We start from the raw sequence: 17,135 nt of genomic DNA, 5'->3' as shown, positions 1-17,135 counted from the left end.
TACGCACCTAGGAGACAGAGCTGCCAGAGGGACCACGTCCTGGGAGGAGACAGGAGTTACCACTGAGCATGTGAGGAAGCTTAGCCCATTCTCTCAGGAGAGGCTGAGAGTCTACCTTCTGGAGAACCATGGGAGAAAGAGCCCCACCAAGGGAAAGACACTCTGGCAATTTCAGGCCCCAGTGAGGGCAAGGGAGCCTCCCAGGATTATAAGCCACAGGACAAGCAGACTAGCCAGTCAGGGTCCCCTGTGCTGAAGCCCCAGAGAAAGGGCCAGAGACCCTGGCGGAGCCAGGCAAGAACAGACAGGGCAGGGCCTGCCCAGGGCGCCCCGCTGTGCTGGGCTGAACAGACACTCACCTGAGGTGGACGCTGGGGGCCACTTCCCTCTGTTGTGTAGGCAGCCGGGGTTAGGGAAGAAAAACAAAACAGGCATATTTGTGAGGAGTGTAGATGGAGGTCAGGGCTTTGGTCTCAGAACACGGGACAGGAGGATCCCCACATCCAAGTAGGGGCTGAACTCCTCCTTTCTCCACCAAGGCCACTTAGAGGGGAGGGCCCAGTAAGGAGGCTGAGGAAAGTCCTTAAGAAGCTGTATCTGCCCCGAGTCGAGAGGGACAGGACTATAGGCTAATAGGGTTCAGAAAAAAGTGGCCACTGAAGGGACCAGGGCTCTGGGAAAGGCATCCATCCATCCAAAGCTTTGTCTTAGTGGATGCATCACGCTTATGGGGAGAGCAGGGCCAGTGAGTGGGGAGGAAAGGGAACCCAGCGACTCTGGGGTCTCACTGAGGGCAGTGTCGCTGCTGTGGCCCCCTGCCCTCACCCAGGAGATGCTGAAATGTGACAGCGGCCTTCTCCTTTCCCTCCATCACCTGGACCTGAAGTGTAAAGTCATCCCACCACCTGCTGACCCTGCAGGATGTACTGTCTCATGATCCGGGGCTGTTGTTAACGCATCTGCCAGCTGGGGGCGTTTGACCCAACATGGCCTGTCCAGACTTCCACTCTCTGGCCAAGCGTGACCTTGGTCAGGATGCCCCTCAGACCCTGGCCCCGTGACTGCCCCTCATAGGGTAGCTGGATTGAAATATACAGGAGATACCTTTTTCTGACTACTTACTACCTCCAGCCTACATATAGGGAACTATGACATGGAGGGGTCTTAATTCTGTTAACTGACAAATAAGGCTTCCCTGGTGGCTCAGAGATAAAGAATCCGCTTGCCAATGCAGGAGACACAGGTTCGATCCCTAGGTCAGGAAGATTCCCTGAGGAAGGAAATGTCAACCCACTCTAGTATTCCTGCCTGGAAATTCCATGGACACAGGAGTCCATGGAGTGGCAAAAGAGATGGACACAACTTTGCGACTAAATAACAAAATAAATGAGGACGGTGTTAAGGAAGCTGCCACAGGTCAATACCAGGTGAGGCAGGAACTGAAGGACGAGAGAGAATATCTGTGGGGAAGTGGGGAGGCCCTGGAGATCCAGGCCAGAAATTGGAGGATGGGGTGTCCTTCCTCTAGGACTAGGGTCAACCTGGGGCAGGAGCAGCATCTGGGAATGCCACTGTACCTGTGAAGGAAAATGAAACACCCCAGGACAGCCAGCGGCGTCAGCACAAGCAGGACCCCAATCACGATGCCAGTAATGGCCCCCACACTGAGGGCTCGGCTGTTTTCTCTCCCTGAAAGCAGAAGAGAAAGAGAGAGGGGAAATGGGGTCCAAGTTCACTGGAGGGAACACCAAGGGGAGTCTTACGGGAGAGGGCCTGGTTAGCAGGAAGGAAATGCTCTGAGATCAGTAAGTGGTTGCATGTTTTGTCATCACAGTGTCTTCCGGACTCTCCTGCCGCACGTGGTTGCATCATTTTACTCTTTATCAGATTTGAAACCCTGGGCTTGCTCTAACTCTCCATTCTCTCACTGTAGCCATTTCCATGTCCTGTTCATTTTCCTCTGAAGGACTCTTTTCTTCTCACATTATGCCCCCACCCTCTGATTTTTTCGTTCCATCACTATTGTGGGTGGTGGAGGGCAGGTCCTCTCCAGTCCACTAACACTGACTGGTTAATCATATGAGCCAATGTTTTCAGCTCCTCCTGTGCGACTTGCACAGGGCGAAATCCTTCACACCCAGCTCTTTCCGTCCGCATGAGGGAGGGGCTGTCATCCCCACTGTACACACAGATCTGAGACACACAGTAGTTCAGTAGATCACCGGAAGCCACAGAACTAGTAGCGGGTGCAACAAAATGCAAGCAAGTTGTTCGGCTTTACAGTCAAAAACCACCGTGTTGAAAACCAAAATATCACCAGTGAAAATGTTTCTTGCATGCTGACTCTGTGGACCCGGGGAAGGATTTTAATCTCATCAACCTCCTGGTGAACAGCCTCTGAACAGCCTTAACATCCAGCTGTTCTTCTCCAGGTTTAAGATGAGGAAACTGAGGCACAAGATCCAGTGTGCTGCCCACAGTCCAACAACTCTCACCAATAGTAACCAAACTACGACAAGATGAGCTAAGTTTTGAACAATTAATTGGACACATCGTTCTACAGGCTCTGAAAGGAGACCACAGCCTCATTATTGGCATTCATTACACACCCACTTCCTGTGAAATCACCAGGGAAGGTGTAGAGGTGTTGAGGGTCACTTAGAGAGCTCAGCTGAGGAGCTGGGGTCTCATCTGCAGACTCTGACGGTGGGGAGACTCTACACTGATGGGATCCTGCATCCTCTGTCCTGACACTGTTGATTGTGTGGGGCAGCATCGCCTTCTCAGGGAGCCATAAACTCTGCTCATCATTCACTGATCACTGGATGCGTGTCCCCATGTCACCTGATCTGTTTGCCCCTGGACTGGAATGCTCATGGGCTTTCTCAGAGGTAGGGACTGACTACCAAAGAGCATGACCTTTGCCTGTGGTTCCAGATCTCTTGGACTGATGCCTCTGTCCATGGAATTCTCCAGGTAAGAATATCAGAGTGAGTTGCCATTTCCTCCTCCAGGGGATCTTCCCGACCCAGGGATTGAACCTGCATCTCTTAGTCTCTGGGATTAGCACTGGCAGGCAGGTTCTTTGGTTCTTTACCACTAGCCCCACCTGTGAAACCCTAGAGAGAGAAGAGGGGACATCAAACTTGAGGGCAAGTCCAGTTCCTTGCCTGATCCCTACCATCTGAGAGGTCCGAGAGATATGCCTGCCTTCTCAGGGTCCAAAACTAGCCTCCTCTCTATTCTGGTTTTCTATTCCTAATGTGCTTGTCTGAGACTGACTCAGCTAGCTATATAATCAAGGTCCATGTCTAAAGCACTGGAGTCCTCAGTGTGAGGGGATGGCTGTCTCCATATTGGGCAGGTCTAAGGAGAACCTGCTTCTCAAGAAAGATGTTTTCTTCCTCGTTGTTGAATTATTTAAACAGGGTTGAAGAAAATTTGGAGCTGAGGTATAAGAAGTGAAAACAGTAACTTGGAAGGGTGATTCCTCAGCACATTTGAGCAGGTAGAAGAAAGAATCCATGAACGTGTAGAAAAAAAACAAAAGAAATTATTCAGACTGGGGATTAGAAAGGAAAAAAAATGAGGACTGGTGACTCCAGGCAAAGTATTATGCAGAACTCCATCAAGTGGACAAACGTGCAGAATGGCAGATTTTGAAGTAGAAGAGAGAGATGAAAGCACTGAAAAAAATGGTTAAAATTAATGGCTTAAAGCTTTGCAAGCCAGATGGGAGATTACCTATCAAGCGTGGTTCAGGCTCCACAAAAGGACCTTTCACCATTCAGATGGTGTGACACAATTTAGCCAAACTGCTGAAATACTGAGCAAAAGAGGAAGCGATGAAAGCTGCGAGAGAGAAGTGGCTTATCACGTACAATGCATCTTCAACAAAGTGAAAGCAAATTTCACAGCAGAGACCGGGTGCCAGAAGATATTGGGATGACTGAATTAAGTCCTACATGGAAGATTTCAACCAGGAAAGCAATGCCCAGAAAAAGTCTTCTCCAATGAAGCTCAAATTAGGACTTTCGTAGATAAACAATGGTCAAGGGAGTTTATTCCTTGGGGACGTGCCTCATATGAAACGTAAAGGGGATCCTTTAAGATGACTGTTCAAACACTGGACAGTAACTCAAAGCCATAGGAATGTATAAAGAACAGTGGTCAGGAGAAGAACAAGGTGGGGGACGTGGAGTACGTCTCTCCATAGATGCATCAGGAACACACCTTCAGAGACAGGAGTGCATGCAGAACACCAGCTGAGAGTGGAGAGGAGGACCTGACCAGCGGAAAAGAATATACAGATCCACGCAGAACACGGACGTGGACAGCGAAACAGCTGATCGGTGGCAGCTCCAGCCAAAAGACACACTGGCTAAATGGATACAAACACAAGACCCATATATACGCGGTCCACCAGAAACCCACTTCAGACCTAAAGACACAGGTAGATTGAAAGCGAGAGGATGGAAAAATACATCCCAGTGAGAGCTTTACTTCCTTTCCCATCTGGATTCCTTTTATTTCTTTCTCTTCTCTGATTGCTGCAGCTAGGACTTCCAGATCGATGCTGAATAATAGTGGTGGAAGTGGACACCCTTGTCTTGGTTCTGATCTTAGGGGGAATGCTTTCAGTTTTTCACCATTGACAATGTTTGCTGTAGGCTGTTGAGGTAGGTTCCTTCTATGCCCATTTTCTGAAGAGTTGTCATCATAAATGGGTGCTGAATTTTGTCAAAGGCTTCTTCTGCATCTACTGAGATGATCACATGGTTTTTATCTTTCAATTTGTTACTATGATATATCGCATTGATTGCTTAGCGTATATTGAAGAATCCTTGCATCACTGGAATAAACCCAACCTGATCATGGCTTACGAACTTCTTGATGTGTTGCTGAATTCTGTTTGCTAAAATTCTGTTGAGGATTTCTGCGTCTCTGCCCATCACTGATATTGGCCCATAGTGTTCTTTTTTAGTGTAGTCTTTGTCTGGTTTTGGTATCAGAGTAATGGTGGCCTCATAGAATGAGCTTGGAAGTCTTCCTTCCTCTGCAATTTTTTGAAAGCGTTTTAGAAGGATAGACATTAGCTCTTCTCTAAGTGTTTGATAGAATGCTCTTGTGAAGCCATTTGGTCCTGGACTTTTCTTTTTCGGGAGATTTTTGATCACAACTTCAATTTCAGTGCTTGTAATGGGGTTGTTTGTGATTTTTATTTCTTCCTGGTTGAGTCAGGAAGACTGAACCAGTCTTCCTGGTTCAGTCCAAGACTGAACTTTTCTAAGAATCTGTCCATTTCTTCCAGGTTATTCATTTTATTGCCATATAGTTTTCATAATAGTCTCTTATAATTCAAAACCAGTTCTCAGAGGGAGGTTGATAGCAGTACAATCCTACCTCAAGAAACAAGAAAAACATTGAATAGACTACCTCACTTTACACATAAAACAACTGGAAAAAGAAGAACAAAAAAACCCCAAAATTAGTAGAAGGAAATAAATCATCAAGATCTGAGCAGAAATAAATGAAAAAGAAATGAAAGAAACAGTAGTAAAGAGGAATAAAACTAAAAGATCGTTCTTTGAGAAAATAAAATTGACAAACTTTTAGCCAGACTCATCAAGGAAAAAACAGAAGAATCAAATCAACAAAATTAGAAATGAAAAAGGAGAGGTTAAAACAGACAATACAGATGGTAAAAGAAGAAGTAAAGCTCTCACTGTTTGCAGATGACAGGATAATGTACACAGCAAACCCTAAAGACACTATCAGAAAATTACTAGAGTTAATCAGTGAATTTAGCAAAGTTGCAAATAAAAAATCAATACACAGAAATCACTTGCATTTCTATAAACTAGCATTGAAAAATCAGAAAGAGAAATTAAGGAATCAATCCCATTCATCATCACAACAAAAAGAATTAAATATCTAGGAATAAACTTACCTCAGGAGACAAAAGAACTGTACACAGAAAAGTATAAGACACTAATGAAGGAAATCAAAGATGACAGAAACAGATGGAGAGATATTCCATGTTCCTGGGTAGGAAGAACCAATACTGTGAAAATGACGATACTACCAAATGCAATCTACAGATTCCATGTGATCCCTATCAAACTACCAATGACATTTTCCACAGAACTAGAACAAAAAAATTCACAGTTCATATGGAAACAGAAAAGACCCCAAATAGCCAAAGCAGTCTTAAGAAAGAAGAATGGAGCAGGAGGAATCAACCTTCCTGAATTCAGATTATACTACAAAGCTACAGTCATCAAGACAGTATGGTACTGGCACAAAAACACATAATTTTTTGTGTGCCAGGACCATACATAGAAAGAAACATAGGCCAATGAAACAAGACAGAAAGCCCCCAAATAAACCCAGGCACCTATGTATACCTTTTTTTTTTTTTTTTTTGGCAAAGAAGGCAAGAATATAGAATGGGGCAAAGACAGCCTCTTCAATAAACGGTGCTGGGAAAACTGGACAGCTACAGGTAAAAGAATGAAATCAGAACAATTCCTAACACCACAGACAAACTCAAAATGGATTAAAGACCTTAATATAAGACCAGAAACTATAAAATTCTTAGAGGAAACTATAGGCAGAACACTCGATGACATAAACCAAAGCAAGATCCTCTATGACCCACCTCCTACAGTCATGGCAAAAAAACACAAAAGTAAACAAGTGGGACCTGATCAAACTTAAAAGCTTTTACACAGCAAAGGAAACTATCAGTTCAGTTCAGTTCAGACGCTCAGCCGTGTCTGACTCTTTGCAACCCCATGAATGGCAGCACGCCAGGCCTCCCTGTCCATCACCAACTCCCAGAGTTCACCTAGACTCACGTCCATCGAGTCAGGGATGCCATCCAGCCATCTCATCCTCTGTCGACCCCTTCTCCTCCTGCCCCCAATCCCTCCCAGCATCAGAGTCTTTTCCAATGAATCAACTCTTCACATGAGGTGTCCAAAGTCCTGGAGTTTCAGCTTTGGCATCATTCCCTCCAAAGAAATCCCAGGGCTGATCTCCTTCAGAATGGACTGGTTGTATCTCCTTGTAGTCCAAGGGAGTCTCAAGAGTTTTCTCCAACACCACAGGTCAAAAGCATCAATTCTTCGGTGCTCAGCTTTCTTCACAGTCCAACTCTCACATCCATACATGACCACAGGAAAAACCATAGCCTTGACTAGAGGGACCTTTGATGGTAAAGTGAAAATACAACTCTCAGAATAGGAGATAGTAATAGCAAATTAAATAACTGACAAAGGGTTAATTTCCAAAATATACAAGCAGCTCATACAACTCAATACCAGAGGAAAAAAAAAAAACCAACCCAATCAATAAGTGGGAAAAAGATCTAAACAGACACTTCTCCAAAGAAGACATCAGTCAGTTCAGTTGCTCAGTCATGTCCGACTCTTTGTGACCCCATGAATCACAGCACGCCAGGCCTCCTTGTCCATCACCAACTCCTGGAGTTCACTCAGACTCACACCCATCAAGTCGGTGATGCCATCCACCCATCTCATCCTCAGTCGTCCCCTTCTCCTCCTGCCCCCAATCCCTCCCAGCATCAGAGTCTTTTTCAATGAGTCAATTCTTTGCATGAGGTGGGCAAAGTACTGGAGTTTCAGCTTTAGCATCATTCCTTCCAAAGAACACCCAGGACTGATCTCCTTCAGAATGGACTGGTTGGATCTCCTTGCAGTCCAAGGGACTCTCAAGAGTCTTCTCCAACACCACGGTTCAGAAGCATCAATTCTTCGGTGCTCAGCTTACTTCACAGTCCAACTCTCACATCCATACATGACCACTGGAAAAACCATAGCCTTGACTAGACAGACCTTTATGGCAAAGTAATGTTTCTGCTTTTAAATATGCTGTCTAGGTTGCATAGAGATGGGCAACAAACACATGAAAAGATGCTCAACATGGCTCATTCTTAGAGAAATGCAAATCAAAACTACAATGAGATATCACTTCACACCAGTCAGAATGGCCATCATCAAAAAGTCGACAAACAATAAATGTTGGAGAGGGTGTGGAGAAAAGGGAATGCTCTTGTACTGTTGGTGGGAATGTAAATTGATACAGCCACTATGGAAGACAGAATGGAGACTCCTTAAAAATCTAGGAATAAAACCACCATATGACCCAGCAATCCCACTGCTGGGCACATACCTCGAGGAAACCACAATTGAAAAGACACATGCAACCCTTTTTTCAATGCAGCACTATTTACAAGAGCTGGAACATGGAAGCAACCTAGATGTCCTTCGACAGATGAATGGATAAAGACATTGTGGTGCATAGACACAATGGAATATACTCAGCCACAAAAAGGAACGCCTTTGAGTCAGTTCTAATGAGGTGGATGCACCTAGAACCTATTATACAGAGTGAAGTAAGTCAGAAAAAGAAAGATAAATACCGTATTCTAACGCATATATACGGAATCTAGAAAAATGGTCCTGAAGAATTTGCTTACAGGTCAGCAATGGAGAAACAGACACAGAGAATGGACTTATGGACATGGGGAGAGGGGAGGAGAGGGTGAGATGCATGGAAAGAGTAACATGGAAACTTACATTACCATATGTAAAACAGATAGCCAAGGGGAATTTGCTATATGGCTCAGGAAACTCAGAGAGCGGTTGTGTGTCAGCCTAAAGGGGGTGGGGAGGGAAGTTCCAAAGAGAGGGGTAAATGTACACCTATGGCTGGTTCATGTTGAGGTTTGACGGAAACAACAGAATTCTGTAAAGCGATTATCCTCCAATAAAAAACTAATTAAAGAAAAAAGGACAGTGCTAAGAGTGATCAAAGGTAGCCATCTCATTTAAGCCAATATTTTTGTCTTTCTTGCAATCGCTTGCTTTTCTTTCTCATTTCAAAGGTATTTCTTGGAACAATATTTATAAATCTATATAATGGACACGCATTGTATAAGGATGGCTGAAATTGATGACAATAGGTGTATAAAACCGGGGGAATGGAGATGTATAGGAGCACCTCGTTTGTCTTATGCATCATAGAACCTAGTTGATATTTCAACTAGATAGATACCTGTTTAAGATATTAATTGTATCTTCCAGTTAGCCCCTAAGAAAAGAACTGAAATATAGGTGGAAAGGGAACGACAGAATCAAAATGACACCTCAGAAAGGAAATCACTTAACTACCAAAGAGGAAGAAATAGAGGAATTCATAGGACAAATACCAAGTAGCGAGATGGCAGAAGCGCTTTCCTATCGGGAAGTATCTGACTCATAGATAGCCTCAACCTTGAAATTAAAGGCAGAGGTTGACAGAATGGATTAAAATTACGACCCATCTCTATACTCTCTTCAAGGGACTCACTTTACATACAAAGACATAGAAAGTTGAAGTAAGGTTGGAAAAAGATATTCTATGCAAATAGTAATAAAAAGAGAATTGTGGTGGCTGTATGAGTGTCTGATACAATAATCTCTAAATCAAAAAGCCTACAAGACACAAAGTAAGACGTTACATATCAAGAAAAGTCTCATTCACCAAGGAAATCGAACAGTTATAAGCATCATGCACCTAACACCACCAGATTTGTGAATCAAAATGGGCAGCATCGAGGGGAGAAACAGCTCGGTCACAACAGTGACACGACAACACCCAGCTTTCAATGATGGATGCGGCAGTCAGAGGGAATTTCAGTGAGAAACTAGAGGCCGTGAGAGCACTGCAAACCAGAGACCTAACCGGCCAACAGACAACACACAGTCGTAGGCGTTTATGTTGCCCAAATTACAGTCCTCAAGGCCCCCATCTCTCTCCACACACGACCACCGCCCATCCTGGGGAGAAATGGCGTCACTTCCACTGTAGAGACGACGGTGCAACTAAGAAAGACAGGTGGAGGGAGGTGGAGTCGAGTGTGCTGGCAAGCCCGCAGTCACAGCAGTGCCAGCTAGCATGTGGACACTTCCTGCCTGAACATGGCTGCTGTGATCCCACCTTCACTGGGGCGCGTATTCACACAGCTCTATAGAGTGCATACCGCACCCCACGGTGCACATAAGGAAGAGGAGGGTTAGCCCTTGTGACTCACCGGGGCTTCCCAGCAGGCACTAGTGGTAAAGATCCCACCTGCTAATCAGGAGACATAGGACACAGGGACCCAGTCCCGGGTGGGGAAGATTCCCCTGGAGGAGGTCACAGCAACCTCTGCAGTGGAAGGTGGAGTCTTCACCGCTGGGCTGCCCAGGAAGTCCCAGGGACTGATTTTAGCGCTGCTTCCAGCGGTCTTGGCAACGAGGCTTCACAGCAGAGGGCCAGGAGAAATCAGGGGGTGAGGAGGGGAGAGACAGCACACGTTCCACTGGCTTGAAGTGAAGGAAATGAGATGATAGGCTAATTGTTGGTGGAATTAATAAAGGAAGGTTATCCAGGTTAAAATGGGCTTCCCTGGTGGCCTATACGGGAAGAGCGCCTGCAGTGCAGTAGACTCGGGTTCGATCCTTGGGTCAGGATGATCCCCTGGAGTAGCGAATGGCACCCCACTCCAGGGCTCTTGCCTAGGAAATCCCATGGACAGAGTAGGCTAGTGAGCCCAAGTCTGTGGTGTCACAAATAGTTGGACACCACTGAACGACTAAGACAGGAGGCGACAATATCCACTCACAGGTCACACCCAGCCTGAGGGGGTTGCTTCTGCTGGAGCTGCCCCTGTTGAAGGCTTCACACTGATAATCCCCCGCGTCCTCTCTGCTGACGGGGTCTATGGTGAGGGTGCTGTTGTCTGAGGACAGTGTCATCCTCTCTGCGAGGAGGAGACTCTGGCCTTTGAAGAACCAGCGTATGGAGACCCCAGTCTCATCTGCAAGGCAGGTCAGGACCACGGGGCCCTCGTGTTCTGTGACTGTGGTGTTGCTGGCTTGGAGGGAGGGCTTTGCCACTGGGGCTGTGTAGAGAGAGAGGGGTGACTACTGAGAGTGGGTGAGGGGGCCTGGGCCTTGCTCCCTCCGCAGTCTCGGGGCCCAGTGACCTCTGTAAAGGTGACTGTGAGGAAGGCCCTGGGTCTTTGTTCAGGTGACAACAGGAAAGAGACGATCGCACATCTCTGACCCCCAGATCACGCCAGGGGGACCCTTGCCTGGTTGCTGGGACAACACTCTAGTACTGGATAGCTCTGTGCTATCAGCCCTGGGAACCTTGGTTTTCTGACTGTGGTGCTATCCAGGCCAGACAGAGAGTGCAGGACCTGAGAGTACATGTTGTGATTGGGGATAGAGAGCCTGGGCGCATTGCCGGGTCTCACACTGACAAGCTGGGAGTGCTGTGTGGCTGGGTGAGAGGGTGTGTGGCAGGAGAGCTTGAGGTACCCTCTGGATGGTCAGAGGAGTCTGAGGGGAAGTGGTGGGGTTTCCGGACCATTTAGAGCAAAGAGCAGAAGCCACACGTGGTGCAATCAGAGGGAAGGGAGGTTCCTGGTCTGTATTGGGGCCCCTGGGTCCTTTATGCTCATTCACTGTGAGTCTGACATTACTTTGTTTCTCCCATCATATTCTGGTGATCCTCAGCCACCAACACAGAGCAGCCCATCCCCTCCCTGCCTTCATTCAAGGTGGACCTGCCTGGACTTGCCTGGGACAGGAAGTCACGTCCAGTCTGGGTGTCCAGGGGTGATGGCCCATGTACTCGGACATGAGAGGGATGGGTGTCAATTGGCCTCTGGCAACGTGCATTTGGGTGGGCAGCTCAGGTCACCTAGGAACAGAGGTTACTCACAGAGGACATCCAGGGTGAATGGGTCACTGCGGCTGACACTCACTGGGTTCCGGGCTTCACACACATAGGGTCCTGTGTCATTCCTTGTCACATTGAACACAGTGAGAGTCCTCTTGTCCTCGGACAGTTCCAGCCTGGTGCTCTTGGGGAGGCTCTGACTGTTGATCCACCACATGTAGGAGGTGTTCTGGGTCTCAGATCCACATGTTAACACCACGGTGTCCTCGTGCTCCCTGGGGTTGAAGTTGTTGCTGGTGATGACGGGTGTGGGTAGCACCGCTGTGCAGATAACAGAGAGAACATTGCCCTGAGCCTCCCTGGTGGCTCAGACAGTAAAGAATCTGCCTGCCAGTGCAGGAGCCCTGGGCTCAGTCCCTGGGTTGGGAAGATCCCCTGGAGATGGGAATTGCTACCCAGTCAGCATTCTTGCCTGGAGAGTTCCAAGGACAGCAGAACTTGCTGGGCTATAGCACACGGGGTAGCCAAGAGTGGGACGTGACTGAGCAACTAACACTTTCCCTTTCTTTATACCTTAGCCTCCTGTAGAAACACCTTCAAACAAAACTGGCATCCTTCGCCTCTCAGCCAGACAGAGTCTTTACAGAATAAGGCATGCTTGTGTATGGCAAGACGAATGCATGGGGATCTGAGCTCAGAGTGTGAGGCCACCTGCTCTATGTCTGGGAGAAGCACAGGCTTCCTCGGGGGTCGACTGTGCAGCAGCGTTTAGTGGTGGACAGACCTGGGTGGGATTCAGAGACCACCTGGCATCTATCCTGGTTTCATCAACCAGCCTCGGGAGAGAGCTCCCTGGGTGGCACCCTGGGTCGAGGAGCTGCCAGGAGTGTCTTCCTTCCTCTGTTCCTCTCTGGGGCTGCTGAGATTTCTCTGGCGTCTCCAAGTCCCCCAGGGCATTTGGTTGATTCCTGGGGACCTTGTACCTGTGTGCTCCCCATGCCGAGTCTCAGGAGTAGGACCAGGCTGTGCCCCTGAGCGGACGTGGCTCTCAGGGCTGAGCCCTGGCTGGTGACCAGCTTGGGAGACTCGGGATTTGGTACAGGCTTCCCAGTGTCACTGGAGGCAGGAGCCCTGGGACAGGGTCTGGGAGGGGCTTCCTGGGGCTGAGCTTCTCTGTGAGGATCCCTGGGCCCCTCAGGCCAGGGTCTTCCCTGAGTCCTGCAGGGTCTTCCTCAGGGTCCTGGTCACGGGGAGGGGCCAGGGGCTGGACTGAGAGTGCTGTCCCTCTGCTGAGTCCCTCCATCAGCCCGTCCTTCTCTCTGCACAGTGTCTGCAGGGCCTGGCTTCCTGGAAGCATTTCTGACCCTTTGGAGTTTGTCTCCACAGCGTGTGTCCTGCACTGAATGTTCAAACCCCAACACGGGACATAGTGCAGAGGGGGATGGGGGCAACTTCCGGGGCTGTCAGTCCTGTGTGAACGAATTCAACCGCAACCCTCCACCCCCGCCCCCGCCTGCCAAACACCTCGAGGTCAGACAGGAAGCACTCACGGTGCACGTGGAGGTGTCCAATCTGTCTTTCTGTCTGTAAATCCTTCTTTGTAACGAGCAGGGTGTAGGATCCTGTGTCTTTCTGGGTGACGTTCCGGATCAGCAGGGTTCCGTTGGGGTAAAGTGTCTCCCGTCTGCTGTACACAGACCCATTGGTAGTTGCATTATTATCTACCCTATACGATGCAATTAGCTGGGCGTTGTCTACCCTTTCTCCTCTGTACCAGGCATAGCCTAGAGGATTCTTTGTCACGTTGTGGGCAAGTAGAAGAATATCCAACCCTTCTGCAGCAAGAGGGGGCACCATTTCAATAGTGAGCCAGGCAGTGGTGGGCGGGGTCCAGAAAGTTAAGAGTGAGACTAGGAGGGAAGAGAGAAATCGGTTACTATTGTGACCTGCGTGGGGGATGGGAAAATGGTGCTCTGGATCCTGAGCTGATCTCTTTATCCCTCCGCCTTAGTGTGGATGTGTATGTGCGTATGTTTGTGTGTGTGGTTAAGGTCAGCAGCATGACCCCCGTCACTTCAGCCCCTCTGGGCTCGTTTTTTCCTCTGCTTCCCCAGCTGTCCCCTGGCTCACCCCCTCGCTGCCCTCACACGCCTGCTCACATTCAGGGCCTCTTGGGAGATGCCCCTCCCTCCGACCAGCTGCTGTAAGACCCTCCTGCTCACTGCTGACCCTTCCCCGCTCCGGTTCCTGCGTGACGCCTGGAGCACCCGCCAGCACACTCTCCATCTCTCTGCTTGTCTGTGTTCCTCCCCACAGAGCGCGGGCTCCGTGAGGGCAGGGGCTTGTCTGATCCTGCTTGAAACCCAGGGCCCGGACCAGGCTCCAGACATTAGTACCTGGGGAGGAAGGAAGGAGAGTTCCCAGGAATTCCACAGCCTGGTGTTTGTCAGCTTCTAAGGGTGCCGGGTAAGGACAGTGTTTACTGTGCTGGTTATGTCTTTTTCTGTAGTGACACCCAGATAGAAATAATTATTATCGTCATCAGTCTTCAACAGTTACTGCTCAGTGAAGAATTACACATAAAACCTACAGCAGTTGAGTCCTCCCACCCCTCGCCAGCGCTAGCTCATGCAGAGTCTCCTGTGGCTGAGCCCCTCCCTCCCTGGCCCCTGCCCTCTGCCCTCAGGTCTGAACAGAAGCCCCCTGTCCCCTCTCAGAGCCCTGTCTCCCCCAGGGACCAGCCAGGCTCTCTTTTCTCCAGCCTCCGCCCCCTCCCTGAAAACTGTCTCCTCTCACCTGCCAGCAGGAGCCTGCTCCCGGGGACATGCCGCCTGCTTGCAGGGGCTGACGGGGGCTCCATAGTGCCTGTGTCTGCTGTGTCCCTCTCTCTGTGAGGAGAACTTCTGCTCCAGAAACGCTCACAAGCCCTGCAGTCCTTGTGTGAGCTCTGCTGTCCTTCCCGCTTTGTGCTCTGTGCTGGGCCTCTTCCGGGGGCAGGAGCACTTCGCTGGGTCACATGGCCAGGGTGCGGGGTCTCTGCCCAGGCCCCGCCCTCTGCCTCCCCTCTCCTCCTTCCCTCCCTAGTGGCCCCCCTCCCCCTTCCCCCTCTGTCTGTATTTCTATTCCCTGAACTCTGCTGAGTCCTATGCCTTCTAGAGCAGTGATTCTCCACCTACACACACACACACACACACACACACACACACACACACCTCTACTCGCACATACCTACACACACAGCTACATACAGACACCTAGATATACACACATCTATACACACACATGCACACACAGACCCTTGTCTGGAAAAGCACAACCTTGGGGTGTCCGGGTCCAGGGTCCCCACTAGTCTGGATCAGATGCACCCTCAGCCTCCCCGACAGCCCTCCCTCATCCCCTCTGGCTTTTCCCTCCAGAGGAGGAGTCTGCGGGTGAGGGGTGCATCAGGAACGCTTGTCACAGGACGTCCTCCCCACGGTGCGTGGGAATCACCTGTGGAGCTTCATGAAGACTGCAACCCCCCAGGTGACACCTTAGAAATGCTGTTTCAGCAGCCGCCAGGTGACACGCTTGCCCAGCCTGGCTGAGACTCCAGAACTCCGGTTAGGCTGTGCCCCCGACCCCAGTGCTGGCCTCTGCTGTGTTTTGGTCTGGTGTCTCTCAGCACAATCACAGATCCAGGGGTTTCCAAATTTTGGTGGTAATTGTTCCTGTGACACAGAAACCCAGCTGGATGCCCAGGGTCTTCCTGTTGTTCTCAAATATCTGAGAAGATTGCAGATATTTGACCCGCCTGAAGGTCACACTGACTCTGGAGGAGAGAAAGGGGTCACATGAGTGATGACTGGAGAGGGGACCAGAGCTTGTCACCAGCCTGGCGTCTGTTTTCAGGGACTGCTGCTGTTGCTGCTGCTAAGACACTTCAGTCGTGTCTGACTCTGTGCGACCTCATAGACAGCAGCCCAGCAGGATCCTCCCTCCCTGGGACTCTCCAGGCAAGAGTACTGGAGTGGGTTGCCATTTCCTTCTCCAGTGCATGCTTGTGTGCTAATTCTCTTCAGTTGTGTCCGACTCTGTGCGACCCTATGGGCAGCAGCCCACCAGGCTTCTCCGTCCCCAGGATTTTCCAGGCAAGAATACTGAAGTGGGTTGCCATTGCCTTCTCCAGGATCAGAGACCCAGAACCGGGTGTCAGGAGGACCTGCAGTTGGCAGGTGAGAAGGGAAAGGTTTCCTGTGTGTCCTGGGAAGAGAGGAACCTGGTGCTGAGGGGTGGGCTGACTGTGGGCTCCCTGGTCCTCGGGTCAAGTTCTGGGAGACTCTCCCTCTGTGTGTCTGTTGCCTGAGCCTTGGTTCAGAAACTGTCCAGGTGCTCCTTGCCATTCCAGGGCCTCCTCTGTCAGCCTGGCTGATCTTTGTGAGGTCGCTGTGATCTTTCCCATGGGTGGTTGCAGGCAGGGATGGGAGCTGGCACGGGTGCCCATAGGCCCCTAGAAGGTTGGGCAGGGTAGTGTGGGCACCCAGGAGGGGCTCTGAGGGTCTGTTAGAGGAGGGGTCCCCTGGGGTCTAACGCCTAATGACCTCAGGTGAACCTGATGTAATAATAATAGGTATAGGTGCCCAGTAATTGTAACGCACTTGAATTATCCCAAAATTGCCGGGAGCCACCATGGGAGATCCCACCCATGACAAAGTCATGTGGAAGAGAACTGTTAAGCAAGGCTTCAGAACTCAAGGGGCTCCCTAGGCTTTCTTGAGCATCTACCCCAAAACCAGAATCTGTCTGTTTTACTGTCTCATGACTTTCACCAACTCCTCTGACGTTAACAGGGGGCTAACCCTGACCACCTTTCTCTGGAGAAAATCAACTTAGGGCTATAGCTAATAAGTCTCCTGGACATGAGAGGAATATTTCAAATCAACCCCCCTCTGTTAACATTCTAGCTTGCTTGGCAGGTTATCCAGACTCTTGCAGCTATGCATAGAATTATTTACAGCCTCCCAACTGTGAGAAGCATGGAAAGCCTAAAACATAGAGCCTTTGAAAGAGTTAAAAGTTATTAGAGTAGTGCTAGTGCTGATGTAGGATTTCATTATTGGGCCAATGCCTGTTGCTAAGTTCCCATATCTCTTATCCACTGTGCACCTGGGAATGCATTAGTTAACACAGTGAGAATGCTAGAAAAACACATGTAGCCTTGAATATAACCATATCAGACTTTTGAGCTAAGTGGTTCTTTCTTGTAACTCACTGCACCTTTGCTCTGTGAAAAACGTAACTCTGTTTGGCATTTTCTGAGGCTGACATAGATTAGAAAAATAAAGAAAAAACACTTTGAGGGAAAATAAGTTTTCTGGTTGAGCAGCCTTTATCAAAAGAAGGTCATAAAATGTTCACAG

General features: G+C 49.1%; 1 protein-coding gene across 1 annotated transcript; it reads right to left on the bottom strand.

Moving 5' to 3' along the window:
• Positions 1–7: 7 nt before the first annotated feature.
• Positions 8–14,596, bottom strand: LOC138096683 (carcinoembryonic antigen-related cell adhesion molecule 6-like). Its single transcript, XM_068992950.1, has 6 exons — positions 14,533–14,596; positions 13,287–13,646; positions 11,779–12,057; positions 1,579–1,689; positions 360–404; positions 8–39 (listed from the first exon to the last, which is right to left on the bottom strand). Exons 1-6 carry the CDS (start codon positions 14,594–14,596, stop codon positions 8–10), a joined length of 891 nt encoding a protein of 296 aa, XP_068849051.1.
• Positions 14,597–17,135: the final 2,539 nt, after the last annotated feature.

This window comes from Capricornis sumatraensis, chromosome 20 (genome assembly GCF_032405125.1).
Source record: "Capricornis sumatraensis isolate serow.1 chromosome 20, serow.2, whole genome shotgun sequence".
NCBI classification, from domain to species: Eukaryota; Metazoa; Chordata; class Mammalia; order Artiodactyla; family Bovidae; genus Capricornis; species Capricornis sumatraensis.
Note: the sequence above shows the minus strand (reverse complement) of the source record. Positions and strands in the feature narration are given on the sequence as shown.

Bases quoted from the DNA above. Each gene is read 5' to 3' on its own strand.
- LOC138096683 (XM_068992950.1), bottom strand. From the start codon at position 14,596: ATGGAGCCCCCGTCAGCCCCTGCAAGCAGGCGGCATGTCCCCGGGAGC. The intron at 13,647-14,532 runs GTGAGAGGAGAC...CTTCCCTCCTAG, and splicing joins GAGCAGGCTCCTGCTGGCAG to TCTCACTCTTAACTTTCTGG. The intron at 12,058-13,286 runs GTGAGTGCTTCC...TTATCTGCACAG, and splicing joins TGGACACCTCCACGTGCACC to CGGTGCTACCCACACCCGTC.